The sequence below is a fragment of the Podarcis bocagei genome (assembly GCF_964188305.1).
Source record: "Podarcis bocagei genome assembly, chromosome: 6".
Lineage (NCBI taxonomy): Eukaryota > Metazoa > Chordata > Lepidosauria > Squamata > Lacertidae > Podarcis > Podarcis bocagei.
In genome coordinates, this window is record NC_138130.1 from 55,061,115 (window position 1) to 55,076,517 (window position 15,403).

The following is a 15,403-nucleotide window of genomic DNA, read 5'->3' on the forward strand; positions in this document are numbered from 1 at the left end:
TGCAAGCTCTGAACAGGCTGAGAAGTCTTGCAACTTTACTAGCTACTCTGATGGTAACTGTGAATCAAGATACTCAGATCTAGTACTGGGAGTCTTAAAAACCTGAGTGTGTCTCATTAACTGCAATGACAAGAGAAAGATGCTTTCTTATTGAGAGTCCTAAATCATACGAACAAGTACCAAAGTGACTGGAGGTTGCTCCAGGTGGTGAGCCCATGATGCGCATGGCTTGAAGGAGCGTTTCCTCCCCCATCATTCAGCCTGGACACTGAGGTCCAGTGCCGAGGGCCTTCTGGTGGTTCCCTCACTGCGAGAAGTAAAGCTACAGGGAACCAGGTAGAGGGCCTTCTCAGTAGCGGCGCCCGCTCTTTGGAATGCCCTCCCATCAGATGTCAAAGAGATAAACAACTACCTGACATTTAGAAGACATCTGAAAGCAGCCCTATTTAGAGAAGTTTTTAATATCTGTCATTTTAATGTATTTTTAATCTTCGTTGGAAGCTGCCCAGAGTGGCTAGGGAAACCCAGCCAGATGGGTGGTGTACAATTATTATTATTATTATTATTATTATTATTATTATTATTATTATTATTATTTGTTGTTGTATGACTTCATCCATTTCACCATCCTATTTGCTGGAAACCAGCATCAAAGTAGTTTGCAGTGATGTTGTGAGATGGCCAAAGCGGTGGATCCTTCTGGCCAGTGGGAACACACAATCAACTTACAAAGTAGGGCAACCTTCACTTGATTTGGATTCAAAGGGGCTCCGGGTGGCTGATAGTACGTATGAACCAGGCTTTAGATACTTGCCTCATATTCCAATGTCTGTTTTGTTCTGCATGCTTGTATTTGAAGAGTCTGCCTATGTGTGTCTGTTTCTAAATGAAACAAATGTGTGCATGCATTTATTTATGCACCCCTTTGCATGAATGCACAGCAAAGAAAGTACTGCCAGATGGCCACTTGTGGATGACCATAATCCAGTGTTTCCCAAACGTTTTTGGGCAACGGCACACCTGTTTACTGAAAAAAAATCTCGCGGCACACCACCATTAAAGCCCCGCCCCGTGACGTCAGCGCGCAGCGTCACGCCGGGAGGGATGCACAAAAGTGAAAGTTTTTCCCCTCCCCCTTGCCGGGGAACCTCCAAGCTTTGGGCAGGCAGGCAGGCAGAGCTGGGAAGGGGGTTTCCAGGGGACACGGCAGCTCCTCGAAAGGCTTCTCTCAGCTGCGCTCAATCCTCCTCGGAGAGGATTTCCCCTCCGGTCCCATGCCTTCGTTTGGGGCATCGCTCCGGCTGCTCCCTCTCCCGCCGCGCAGGAGCGATGCCTCTCTCTGGCTCTCCCTCCGCGCAGGCTGAGGGAGGGAGGGAGGTGCGCGTGTGACCCGTCTCTGCTGGGAGACCAAACCCAGCGAGGCAGAGTCGCGCGGAGGCGCCCAGGAAGCGCTGCCGGCTGCGAGGAGGAGCGCCAGGCAGCAGCAGGAGGCGCGGCCTCTCCTCGCCGCCGCCGCCCCGCCTCTCGCCGCCCGACTCGCCCGCCTCCCTCCAGGCATCTCGCGGCACACCAGCCGATGTCTCACGGCACACTCGTGTGCCGCGGAACACCGGTTGGGAAACACTGCCATAATCTAATGGCAGGACATGTAGGGTGGCAGCTCCTAAACCTAGAGTTATCACTACGACACCTACAGATGCTAGTGTGACTGCCAGTGCCTTCTATGGGGCCTGGAAAAAGCCCCCGTCAATAGCCACTCAAAAATCTACCCTTAGCATCCAGCTAAGTTCCCATTTGCATTGTCTCAGTTTCTCCCACACTGAACATCCCCTTAAACTTGCACACATTTAATTGCATGCCAGGATTGGACTCATACTCTCCCCATTCATTCTGTACAAAGGAGAGGTGCAAAAGAGATTATCTCTGTGGGCAAGTGTGGCAGTTGCTGATGTAGGTGCCTTCCTGATGGCAATTTTTCTGCTCTGTTGGATTTGGCAGCCATTGTGTGTTCTGCCACATACTCTGTGGGCGCCATTTTGTGACTGACACTGATGGCACTTTCTCAAAATCCCAAATGGCCGCAAAATAGGTTGGCAACCCCTGTAATTCTGTGGTGCCCATACCTTCTGTTGCTGAACACAAACACTATTCTTAGATTTTGACTCTAAAAATACATACCGAAATTAACCAAGCCAATTTTTAAGAAATTTTAACTGGGTGTCCACTGTCCAGCTACAATGCAACCACGAAACACTACAGAGGTGGCTGCTTCAGTTCAGGGTGCTTTACTGCACCTTGGACAAGCCCAGAATCCCTCACTGGTTCAAGATTCAGGGTTCATCCAAATCAGCTTCACAGCCAAAATACTAACACGCTTTTCATACAGTTTAACTTAGTAGTTTGTAACATATTAATAGCATTTTAAATAAGGCTTGTGACCGTTTTAATTATTGATGTTGCTAAAAATGGCATACTTAAATATATTACAATTTATTTCATAGTCACTATGTCTTAAATTATTGTTTTCTTTTTCAATGTTATGTGTCCAAAGCATACAGTATTTACTACCTATGTCCCCTAGCTATGAATGAGTGTCCATTTAATTATGAATTTTAGAATGACCTGATAGGTATTCTCTAGCACTAATAAACTAAAAGGAAAATAACCAGATATTATTTTGTGTGAAGAACAATCATATAGAACATACCTAGCATTCAAAAGACTGATTAGCAACCACTGAAACAGAGAATAAAAAACAGTCCCACTGATGTCATTCACTGTTGCTCAGTTGGGTTGAGAAGTTATTTAAATTTTCCACAGAAAACCGTCCATCCCAGTATGAATCAGTAAGGAAAGATGCAAGGGTCTTGGTATTCACCCAGAGCTATTGTAGGTAAATAAATAGGATATGCCCATAACATACATCCCACTTTCTCATGCCACTTAGCTTACATCCAGCAATGTTGCCTCCCATCAAGACTACCATAAAGTCAAGACTACATTTTTTTTTAAAAAAACAAAACCTCTCCATTTTTGCACCCTCCAACTGTTTCATTCTTTCTCCACCACACTACAGACACTGTAGACTTTATTGTGATTAATATCTGAGAGGCTCTTTAACAAGGCCAAACTTGATAAGTGGCTCTTGTTAGGTGAAATTTATGGCCTGGTACTTCCTCAGGAAGACTTCCCACGTTGAATTGTTGAGCATTAACTGACCTTAGTGCCCAGCACAAGGCAAGGGGAGGGGCTGGGTGGAGATGGGGATTTTACACAGATGCCTGGTAACTGTGGAAGGTGCAGAAATCCAGAAGGAGAACACAACCTGAATCCGCCTCCATTGGAAGGGGCTGGTGAACAGAGGTCAGGGGGAGGCCTTCGCCAGCGTGTGAGCCTCAGTGTTTTGGTGCAGTTTGTTTTTTGATTAGCGCAGTTCATGACCGGGCCATCCCACCTGAATAACAATCAGTTTGATTCACAGCAGGCCCGGAGAGGGCAGAGGAGGCCGGCAGCGCTGTGCATATGGAGCCAAGCCTAGGCAAGTGCAGAACCTTCCCAAACCCAGATGGTTCTGCTTGACACATTTGGCAAAACACCAGAAACAACCTATTGGGAAAGAGAAACCATCAAGATGTTGCATGGACTGTATTTACAGCAACAAAGCCAGATGGGAAAGAAAGTGCAGCTTTGTGTTAATGACCATTCATGAAATGGAGATGCTGCTGCTGCTGCTTTGCAAGGCAATTGTTAACAACGGCCTTGTACTCCTTCCCTTTTAAATCTACTCACAGGCATAGTCGTGACAATCCTTTCTTCATCAAGACTATGCATTAACGGGCCCTCGGCAATGCTGGTGCAGGCCCTTGACAGTCCTCCAGAACAGAAAGCTGGAGCCATTCTCTTCCCAAATTATTCAGGAGCAGCAAAAGACCAGAGACACAAAAGAGGAGCTCACTTGCTGCTTTGGTTGCCACATCCACAGGATTCCCTAACGCAGGTTCATGGCTATGCAGCCTGCACTGCTTTCTCTAAAGCTGACCCACCAGTTTGGTGAAAGTGAAGCAGAGTGGTGGCACACCTCCTAGTTAAGCACTGGGATTAGGATGGTAGGTATCTTCAATAGTTGAGTGTCAGCCTTGTGTGGTTGTATTTAGGTGTGCAGGTATCTAAAAGATCCAAATATCAGCTTCCACACCTAGCCCTAGTACAGAGTACAGAGGTCTGCTTGCCACCCCAATCTTGGAGCAGTGTGAGATTCCAAGGTTTCTACGCACTTACCAAGTTTCTTCAGAATAAGGGGACTGTGGTGTCTTTATGATATACTGTTTATTTACACATATATACAACATGAACCTATGATAACGGGGGTCACAGCATTAACACAGTATACCTGTATACTGTGTACCAGTATATCTGAAGGAGCGTCTCCACGCCCATCACTGTGAGAAGTGAGGTTACAAGGAACCAGGCAGAGGGCGTTCTTGGTAGTGGTACCAGCCCTGTGGAAGGCCCTCTCATCAGATGTCAAGGAAATAAACAATTATCTGACTTTTAGAAGACATCTGAAGGCAGCCCTGTATTGGGAATTTTTTAATGACTGATGTTTTACAATTTTTATATGTACTGTAAGCCACCCAGAGTGGCTGGGGAAACCCAATCAGATAGGCAGGGTAGAAATAGTAGTAGTAGTAGTAGTAGTAGTAGTAGTAGTAGTAGTAGTAATAATAATAATAATAATAATAATAATAATAATAATAATAATAATAATTACACACCAAGAGGGTCTTGCTTCTCCCATAGCCACAGCCTTGGATTCCAGCAGAAACCAGGCATGGTTCTGTCTCCCAACTGCCCAGCCTGCAGCCTTGCTTCTAGCTTATAGATCACACACACAACTCTCAGCTCTGACTTTTTGTATCTCTACAAATGTCACTGGACTGCAACTCCCATCTTCCCTAGCCTCTGGTTATGCTGGCTGGGACTGGTGGTAGTTCGAGTCCAACAACATATGGAGGGACACAGGTTAACAGATCCAGATTTAAACCTTGGAAAGAATGTGATAGACCCATTTGCTCATGATTATTTTCAATGCCTTTCTCTACGAAACTATGAACTACAGAGCTATCACTGCTGTTGCTGACTTGAGTCAACTTAACACTTACAGGAAATAAAACCTAGCAATATGGATGGTGTCAAAGTTACAGCAGGTGGAAAAGACATTCATGCCTGTGCTTTGATTATTGATACAGAATTCACTGGTCAGCAGTCGCATCCTACTGAGGTGAAAGTCAGCCGGGGTAGCTGCCCCTTTCAATTGCCTGAGAAACAATGTGAATAGGCCTTACCCTTCCAGTCTCCTGTTTCAGAGTTTCATTTGAAATTCTTTAGTCCTCTACATCCAAGGTCCGCAGGCCCAGAACACAGTTAAGGCCTTGTTCCATATTCTATGCTACTTAGCAGGACCTCTCTTCAATGCTCTAACCTGGAGCAGTGGCAGATAAGTGTTTAGTGACCTGTCACACCAGGACTTCAGTCTTTTGTCCTTTGAAATTGGCCTTCCTCTTTTCATTTGAGAGGATTTCTACAGGGTTTTTACAGCCATCATTCTCCCTTGGAACACATTTAATGGCAAGAGTCAAGGGAGTGTCTTGTCTAAAATAATTGAAACAGACTAAAAAGACAACAACCCCAAACCACTCAGCTTACCATAAACTAAAAAACAGAATTTGTGGATTGGGATAGAATGGAATTATCTGATTTTATGAAGGTAACATATTGTAAACTCAGAGGTGGTGACATGTTCCAACTGCACCATGATATAAAATATTGGAAAATGAATGTGAATCAATCAATCATTGAAAGTGAAAAGTATGTGAAAGGGGGCAGAATTGAAATGAAGATTTGCAAATATTTAAAATTCAGTTTATAAACTTCTTTCAAATTTGAAATGCAAATTCAAAGTGTAAAACCTTATCAATTTAAGAAAAACTTGTTTTTCTTAAAAACACTGCTATACCATCCTTCATCAAATCAAGTTCTGGGGCAGTAAACTGCAGAATAATACATTATTTAAACCTAAAATTTAATAAGATATTGGCTGTCAAATGCTAAACACGGGGGCTGTTAAAAATGGAATGGAAGTGGTTTATTTAAAATACTAATTTTTTAAAAAGCAGGTGTTCCTTGTTAGAAGAGAGGACTATGAGCAAGTTTATTCACTTGGCACTCTCGAAAATTCATTCTGACTCACAAACATTTTAGCTTTTAACACCCACGGGGAAGCAACCTGAGTCCCAGAGACATTCCTGTTTTGATGAGTTGGCTGGGCATCAGGCTTGATAATGATATTTTGAAACTGATACAATTCTGGTTGTGGCATATTTAAAAAGAGGTTGTAGAACTGGAAAAAGTGCCCAAAAGGGCAATCAAAATGACCATAGGCCTGGAACTCCCCTACAAAAAAGGTTACTCTGGGTGGTATGTAACTAATGTATTCTATCAATGCAAGAATTTCCACAGCCACAGCAGAATTCCTCCCTCTCCCATCCTCTCCCCACAAGCATCTCAGACCCACCCCATGCCACATACGCTCTATTGGGTTGGGTGAACCCCTAGAACAGATTTAGGCAACACACAAAGAGAAGAGAGGGAAGTTCTGTTGAGCAATCAGAAATCCTTGTATTGATGGAACATGATAGTTGTATACTGCCCTCTAATTGGTGTGGGGCTATTTAGTTAATGGGGGTCATGGCAGACCTATATAAAATTGAACTTGCAGGCATTGAATGCTAGTCCTACTCACAGTAAGCTTATTAATTTAATATACACAACTACCTAAGGTTCATTAATTTTAATTCTGAGTAGGATTTAGTTGAACACATGCCATTGTTGCACAAACTTTGATCTCACCTAAGTGATACCAACAATTGTGGATTATAGTTTGGCATTGACCAGAGCTTGTTGGATTCCAGCTCTCATCAGCCCCAGCTAGTGTGGTTAATGGTCAGAGATGAAGGGAGTTGTAATCTAACATACCTGGGGGACAACACATTGGCTCAGTTTAAACCACTGTATGCTCTTCACTGCTATTGTGGATTAGACAGAGGTGGTATATTTTCTTCCTCATTTGTGGGCTCCCACATACTTTTTCTTTTTTTGGTCAGGACTCCCTTTGTTTTGCAGTAGTAGGACCATGATTTCTAAAAGGCCTTTGCTAGTAGCTTAGATATCTAAACTTTTATCGATGAAACACTCATTAGCCCATTTTTAAATAAATTATTTCCTCTATACATGTATGACTAAAAGTAGCATTTGGAATGCCGTGTGAGAGGATTCAACATTTCTTCTGCTGAATTCCATTTATAGCACAACCTGTTGTCATTCATTTGAAAACATATGTGCTGCATAAAACCTTCATTTCAGGAGTTTACTCTGTAGTTAATGAGCTATTAAGCAGACAACGCAACCAATTAATGAACAGATATAATGGCTTGGACCTTTGTACACTTTGGCAGCAATCCTAAGCAAGTTTTCTTGGGTTGACTAGGAATCGGTGGGAATCGCTTCCAAGTAAATCTGCCTAGGATCAGGGCATTTAACATTCTTAATTTATGGAATGGAAACTGCATAGCCTCAAGTGGGGCTAAATTTGGAAACAAATAACTTACGGCATCTGAAAACTCCTCAGAGCACCATAGAAGCAAGATCAAACTAGCTCAATTAATTAATTTCAAACAGAAACAACAACAAAACCCCCAAAATTAGCTTGGCATTCATTAAAACATGGGTGTTCTACCAGCAGAATGAAAAGAAGGCACTTTTATGGGAGGTATTGAATTCAGATGGATACTTAGGAATATTGATACCTTGGGGTGGGGAGGAGAGATGAAAAACAGGACTGGAGGTTACTACAGCAGCTTTTTGTGACTACCTGATTACAGCTATTCTATTCTCATTGACCCTCTGCTGCTGTGGGTTGTTGTTTTTTTTACTTGGTAGAATTAAAAATTTACTTGGAGGAATTATTCATGGACTTCCATGAATAAATATAACTGTTAGCACCATCTTATTAACTAAAAGCAATTTAGAGATAAATACAGTGAATGTTAATGAAAGGCAAAGAATGGAAAATTGTTTAAGTGGCCAAAGAAACTTTATCCTATTGTGATGCAAGCCAAGCTATGCCAGCTATATGTAAATGTATGCAGTAGCTGGTGTGCATGTGTCCACTTTGAAGTTGCCATCTGAATTTAATTCTGCCTTTGTGATTAAATCAGGCCATTACGTTTAATCTCACTTAATAGTAAGAAACGCTCTTTGTTGTTTTCTATAGGCAACATATTCTGCCCCTAACATATACAGCTTGGCATTCACACTTTACTATTAATCCCCGATGGCTGATAATTGCTTCATCTCCAAGTTCTCTGTCCAATGCACAAGAGAGCTGATTGCAACTATTCTTCCCCTATACATTAATGCACTGTTTTGGTCTTACTTCTTTGGCTCAGTGAACCCTATCAAGCTGTCCACATTTTCTGGGCATGTGGATGTATTGTAAGTTGTTAAATTAAATTCTGCACTGACTGCCCCCCCTTCTTCCCCAACCATCAGAATCTATTAGCACTGCAAGTTAGCTGATTGACAACTGAGGCTATTTTTCTACTCAGAAACTTGAAATAAAAAGGCAGAAATGTGTGTTTCATGTGAAAAACCAAGGTCTTCTGCCAGCTGTCTTTCTACTTATACTTTCATTACCACAGCTGGAACAGTGGCGTTGCCAGAGTGTTCTTCCATTGATCTTTCGTATGCCCGTCGAGAAATTCCTTTCATATACATCGTTTACTAGGAAATTAAAAGTGTACCTTCAGTCATTTTGGAATTGGAAGAGGACTGAATGATTTACATCACATTGCCAGAGAAATGCAAGGTCTCTCCCAATTCCCTAGAGCAGGCTAGTTCATAATCATTAAGGTACCATGAAAGGCACAGATCCAAATTGCCTTTTCTCTTGGTCAGTTATTTAATTTATATGAGAGTTAATTCATACTGAAGTCTCCTTGTCCCTGCTAATAGCAATTTCTGCCAGGCGTGTTGAGGGACTTACATAGTGAACCCATTTTTTTGTGAACCTCACCACACCACACAACAGCCACATACCAATTCAGAGTTAAGCACACCTAAACCCATTGACATAATCACTAGGATAATGGTTTGCACAATGTCCTTGGGGTTCTTATGTATCAATATAAGAATATATATATATATATATATATATATGAGAAAGGAAATATAAAACTGAACCATTCCGGCCCTTAGTGCCTATGGAAACAGATTATTGATTAGATACCACATTTAGGGCTTAATCACATTTATCTTTCACCTGCTCTTTACAAGCATAGTCTGTGTTTTACAGCTCCATGTCTGAGTGCCTTTTTGGGGCTTTGGGGCTTTCCCTGAGAAAACCCACTTTAAAGCTCAATCAGAGCAAACATCAATCTATGACTTGACATCTACTCTGACTGAGCACTAAGAACTCTGGGGCAAAAAAGAACCCCACATAGACAAGGAGCTTTAAAGCGCGGGCCTGCGCCTGGAAAGGGTGGGGCAAAAAGTAAGTGTGGATAATAATTGCAAGGACTTACATAAACAGGTTTCTGTCTCTCCAAGCCGTTGTCCTTAGCGTTGGGTCCAATGGCACCTGAAATAAGCCTTTTATCCGTATGCCAGGATTCAACCTTGAGGTAGCCCTCATAACTTGGTGCCACTCTGAGGCAGTAAGAGCAGTTACTACTGGAGATATCATCCCCTCTCCCACACTTTAAGTAAAACAATGGCATGGAAGCCAAGAGAACATTTGTTTATTTTTCATGGAGCTCCTGCCTCTCAAGGCATTGCACATAATGTGGCCTCACATTGTGTCATCTTCAGATCTGCACCTTCTGAAGACATACTGACATGATATCCTATACATGTCCACTTAGGGGGAAAGCCTTGCTGAGTTCGAAGGGATTTCCTCCACGGTAAGCATGTGCAGGATTGCAGCTTTACTTTCTTATTCTAATCTGTGAGATTGAAAATAATCTGTGTATAACACAATCTCCCTGAGGACAGTTTCATTTTTAGCTCAAGTAACACAATGTAACAATTTTAATGAAGTACAAAATGTAGCTAATCTCTGTATTGAATGTTTATTCTAGTTTGCATATTCTATTATTATCTGGCACACCTGCAGCTTTCATTCTACAATGGTCAGTTTTCTATGGGCATACTTGGGGTGAATAACTAATATTTTCTTACTTCCAGTTCTTGGGAAATGGTGTGGCTCCTGATGGATCATTCTCAGTAGATCCCATGTCAGTATTTGTTGTGGGTAATTACATGGTTCCTAGCCAATATTTTCAATCATTCATTCAGTGACTAATTAACATAGCTAGATTTCCAGTGGGTTGCTGTCCAGCACCTTCAGCAAAATTTACTTTGCATATACTGCAAGATATTTTTGTGCCGCCTCAAAGTACAATTCTATGAATAACAATAAAGTAAGCAGTTTATTGGCAGCTAAATACTTTGTTACTGCAGGAAGACTCTCGCAGTGAAAGTGGAGGGTTCTCTGTGGATTCAGATAACTCTAAACAAAAACATCAGGCCAAAATATTAATGTCCCATGGCTAACACAAGCACCCTCCAATTTGTCTTGTTGGCAATTTCCACTTCTCTGGGTCTTTTGCATCCCCAAAGATCTGAAATAATAATTTAAGTGAATTTGGTTACATTATTAAACTACCTGACTTACACATGATACCGTCCCTTTACTTACTCACTCACTTACTTACTTAATAACTAGTCTGCTCAATCTCATGGATTCAGAATGGCTTACAGCAGTTTTCTCAAATGTTAATAGATTTTCTTTCCCCCAGGGGCTCAGTCTGAAACAGTTAAATCAGGTATAAAAGAGGCAGGAATAAATAGGGGGGAATGATATTATAAACACACATATTAATCTATTTTTAAAATGCATTAATCAGCTTTTAAAAACAAACCAATGTTCCCATAGCACACCATAAATAACCAACCCCACAAAAATATAGGACTATATTTTGCTATCAGCCACCTGCTCTTCAGCTCAGATCATAATGTCTCCCCTGAATTGCCTTACACTTTCCTTTCTCTTGCAGAGTATGGAAGAGGCATGAGCTTTGCAATGTGTGGCTACAAGTGTGTTTCTCAATCTGCAAATGTTCTTTATAAGAAGCAGGAGAAATGAGGCTTTCCTTACCCCTTATTTTCAATCTCATCTTGTTGTATTTCATCTGCATTCAGGTTTACCTTTCAGTAGTTTGGCCAACTCCCTCTGGATTTCTTCATGGCCTTTTCTAGATTAGTTAAGCGTTTTCTAGATATGTTTGCAAGTTAAGCTTTCCTTCTTTCTTTCTTCCTAGGCTATTGCAATCATGTTTCTAAAAAAAATTGTTCAAACGACATAAATGTATGTGGAAGAGCATCTGCCTTGAATGAAGTTCCCAAGTTCAGTTCCTGGCATTTTCAGGTACGGCTGGGAGAGACCCCCGTCTGAAACCTCTAGAGCTGCCAGTCATTGTAGACAAGGCTGAGCTAGATAGACCAATGAGTGCGACTCACTGTGAGGCAGCTTCCTATATTCCTAGGCACCATTATACACGGATTCCACATTAAATTTTTCGGCTGTTTGTTTGCTCTGCTATCTGAGTCGGAGTATGAGATGTTCTTTCCTTCCTTCTGAATTAAAACCGAGCAGTCAAAAACAGGGAAAACCACCTGGGCAGAATTAATCAAATTGAATTGAGGAGGCCAAAGATGCAATTTGTCCATACTTACCTGGGAATACCCTGTTGACACACTGGGTCTTACTGCTGAGTTAGCCTGCTTAGGGATTGAGCTGTCAGGCTGGGATCAGTCTCCTCCCAGCCCTTCTGCTGAGAGTCCCTGAGGAAGGCTTCCAGCTTCAGCCTAGAAGCAAGAAAAGGGTGTGCATGCTTCAAGATCTGAAAACTCCTCAGTCTTCCTGAAGGAAGATTTGGACACTGGAGAAGGAGGCCAACTCTAAGGACTTCATTTACACTCCATGTTCAGCCCTCCTCTCTTCCCCACTTCACTGACCTAGCTTTCCAGACTTAATTTATGTCTACCATTTTTTAATCATCTTGAATCTTAACAAGACATTCTGAAACTACCATACAGTTACAATGAATTGCAGATTCTACCCAGGTCTTTGCTTATGTGACTACTTCATCGGAAGCAGAGTCCCTAATTATTCTGGGGCTCTTCTCCTTGATACTAGATTGCTCCTACCTCTAATTAAGCTTAGTCAAATTTGAGACTGAAGTGAATTACTGGCTGGACTAATGGATTATAACATGACAACATACTTTGCCTCTCATTGATACAGATGCATTGGGCATGTGAGCAGATAGATATTATAGTTTGGTGTTTATTTGTGCATATTATAATGGTAAACTCACAACAACTGAAGTGAACAAAAACTAAAGGGGAGAATAAAACCATTCAGACATAAGTGAATTTAAAACACAATTGTTTCTAGAATTATAGAGCTTCATTTGTATATAAAACTGGAAAAAATGTATTGAAAGATATCTTAAAAGGCTGTCTCAAGATCTCTCTTTAATCAGAATCAAGTATAAATAACTAAAGGATTAAAAGAAGGGGGGGGACTTCCAGTGGCGCAGACTCTGTAATACATTATGGTATCAACATATTAGAACATTCTAATTTTGAGTTATTGTATTTCTCTAACATCATCTCTTAAACCCAGGATAGAAACAGAATATATCAAGTACTAAAATCAGAAGCAGTAGATCAGGAGGTGGAGCTATCAAATGAAATTACAAGCATTTCTTTATTAATTTTTCTCTGTTTCCAAGACAATGGCTCTCCTGTTTCACTCATCACTATTAAACTAGAGACTTTATGGATTATCTGCTCAGAGTAATGTTACAAATTTATCATTATCTTTTAGGTACAGTAATAGAAAACTGGAATCCTGAGAACACTTACTAAGCGGTAAGCTCCATTCTGAGTAAGCAAGTTTAGGATTGTGCTGAGGGATACCATGATTTGCAAACTTACTTGGGAGTCAGTAAAATCAGTGGTGGGGCTTACTTCTGAGTAAAAATGGATAGGTTTGGTCTGCCCCTCGATAGCTGTGGTGGTATTATCTTCAAACAATACATCAGTGGCGACTAATGACTATACGATCTACAATTAAATACTAGGCAATGAGGGAGAACGGGTGGCATCTCAGGGTTGCCAAGGTAAATGACAACACTCGCTTGTGCAAGTTCCCCTTCACTGGGTGAAGACAAATACAGTTGCAGAGGCATGATTAAGTTAAGGACTTTTGTGGAGCATGCGCACTACGTCAATTGGACAAGCAGCCCGACCTTAAGCGCGTTCACTTTGGAAGCAAGCCTCGTGGCTTATTCCAAAGTGAACGCGCACAAGTTCTCATCATTCACGGTACATAACTTTGGTTGGTCTTTTGCCCCTTATAAGACTGTACAGCAAGTTTTCTGGGCAACAGCTTTATTTTTCGTTTTCCCTGGCAATGTCTCCCGCCTCCTTACACGCGCGCCCCCGAAGCGATCACGCATCTGATTTGAAAGGACACTGAAATGCATGCAACTTGTCCTAGTAAAGGGCCGGACGCCCCGGAGATTCCTTTCTCCCGTTGCTGAACTGTCTGCACTCTCGCCGCCCGACCCCGGCGAGGACTAAACGGAGGAGGCGGCTCCCCCTCCGCTCGCGCCAGTGCTCCTGCTGCGCACGTGTCCTTGTCCTCGCCCCTCCCTCCAGGTCCGATCTTCCGCCTCTCCTCTCCTCTAACCCCCCCACCCCCCCCCTCCGCCGCAGCCCCGGGTCAGTCACTTAGAGAACTGCGCCTGCACTGCCGTTAAACTGAGGCCCGACGACGGGATGAAGTGGGGGAACTTGCAAATGGCGCAAGTGCACAGGCTGGCGCCGCTGGGCAGGTGAACTTGGCCGCACTGCTGCTCTTCCAGCGCCACGGAGAGGTACTTGCTGGCCGGGTGCGGGGCGTGGTGGTGATGGGCATTCACGGCCCCCGGCGTCAAGAGCACCGGGCCCGGGGCGGCGGCGGCGGCGAAGAGGGGCAGGCCAGCCAAGAGCAGCCGGGGCCCCGAGCCGCTCATCTCGCCTAGGATCCTCCGGAGCTCTTGCAAGGAGCTCCCCAGCAAGAGGATGTAGTTCCTGGCCAGGAGCAGCGTGGCGATCTTGGAGAGCTTCCTCCCCGGCGAGCTCTGGCAGTGCGCGGCCGAGTAGGGCAGGATCACTTCCCGCAGCGCGTCCATCGCCAGGTTGAGATCTTGCATCCGCTTCCGCTCCCGGCTGTTGATCTTCCTCCGGAGCTGCTGCTGCTCGGTCTTCTGGTCACTCTTGGGCGTGACGCCGGCGGCAGGGGCTGCCTTGGCGCTCCCGGGTCCTTGGAGAGGCTCTGGAGCAAAGTCCGGCCGCTCAGCAGCTGGTTTGGCCAGCAAGGCGGGATGGGGCTGCCTGTAGCCCACCAGCTCATAGAAGGGCGGCTGCCTCAGCATGATCGCTTCGCTGCTGCGCTTTCAGAGCAGGCAGAAAACTTCCATAGCACAAAAAAAGAGCCGTGGGGGGGGGGGGAGCAGCAGCTGGAAGGGAAAGCGGGGGGGGGGGCGGGGAACGCGCCGGTGATTTGCCGTGAGATGTGAGGAAAGGGATAATCGGCCGAACCCTCTTTAAATCCAACTCTGTTGTTAAAGTAAAGGAATGTCAGGCCGGCGGCCAATAGGAGCGCAAATCTGGGCAAAGAGCGGCGCTCATTGGCTGCCGCGTGGCGTGGAGGGAAGACGCTCCGCTGGGCAAAACAAGAAGTTTATTGTCGCCTCCGGGCCCGCGGGTTCCGCCGCCCAAACTTCCGCAAGGGCTCCTGTCCTTTCCGCTCACCTTTTGGAGCGCGCTTGTTTTTTCTTTTTCTGTTTATATGTGCTCCGGTTCCTTCTCCTGCGTTTTGACTGCTGGCAGGAATATAAATGCCTGCCGGAGGGCTGGGATCTGTAAACTTGCTCTTCTTTTCAGACCACAAAGTGGTGTCTGATATTTGTTTGTTTTGGTCATAAAATAACTTGGCTATTTTAAAATAAAGCAGAAGACAGAGCTGAGATATCACATGTAGAAATGGGACGTTGCAGGACTTGTGTTTGCACCCACATGCTTACAACTATTCAACTTTGACATACAGCAAAGGATTTTATAGCCCACTGAATGTGCTAATTGGCTTGCCATTGACAATATGTCTGCATCATCAAGCACTGTTTTGTGAACTACCACTATCAATTATCATTATCTATCCTTTTTATTTGCT

General features: G+C 43.6%; 1 protein-coding gene across 3 annotated transcripts; it reads right to left on the reverse strand.

Annotated features, from left to right (window-relative positions):
• Nucleotides 1-9,267: 9,267 nt before the first annotated feature.
• Nucleotides 9,268-15,163, reverse strand: OLIG1 (oligodendrocyte transcription factor 1). 3 transcript variants are annotated; one of them, XM_081199142.1, is made up of 3 exons: nt 11,854-15,163; nt 10,833-10,925; nt 9,268-9,765 (listed from the first exon to the last, which is right to left on the reverse strand). In XM_081199142.1, the coding sequence occupies exon 1, from the start codon at nt 14,604-14,606 to the stop codon at nt 13,917-13,919; it is 690 nt and encodes a 229-aa protein (XP_081055268.1). In that variant the 5' UTR covers nt 14,607-15,163; the 3' UTR covers nt 9,268-9,765; nt 10,833-10,925; nt 11,854-13,916. The 3 variants fall into 3 exon arrangements, with proteins under 3 accessions (XP_081055268.1, XP_081055267.1, XP_081055266.1); XM_081199141.1 differs by having other exon boundaries at nt 9,268-10,739; XM_081199140.1 differs by having other exon boundaries at nt 9,268-10,925.
• Between the last annotated feature and the right edge of the window lie 240 nt (nt 15,164-15,403).

Excerpts from the sequence above, each read along its gene's own strand:
- OLIG1 (XM_081199142.1), bottom strand. The coding sequence starts at position 14,606 with ATGCTGAGGCAGCCGCCCTTCTATGAGCTGGTGGGCTACAGGCAGCCC.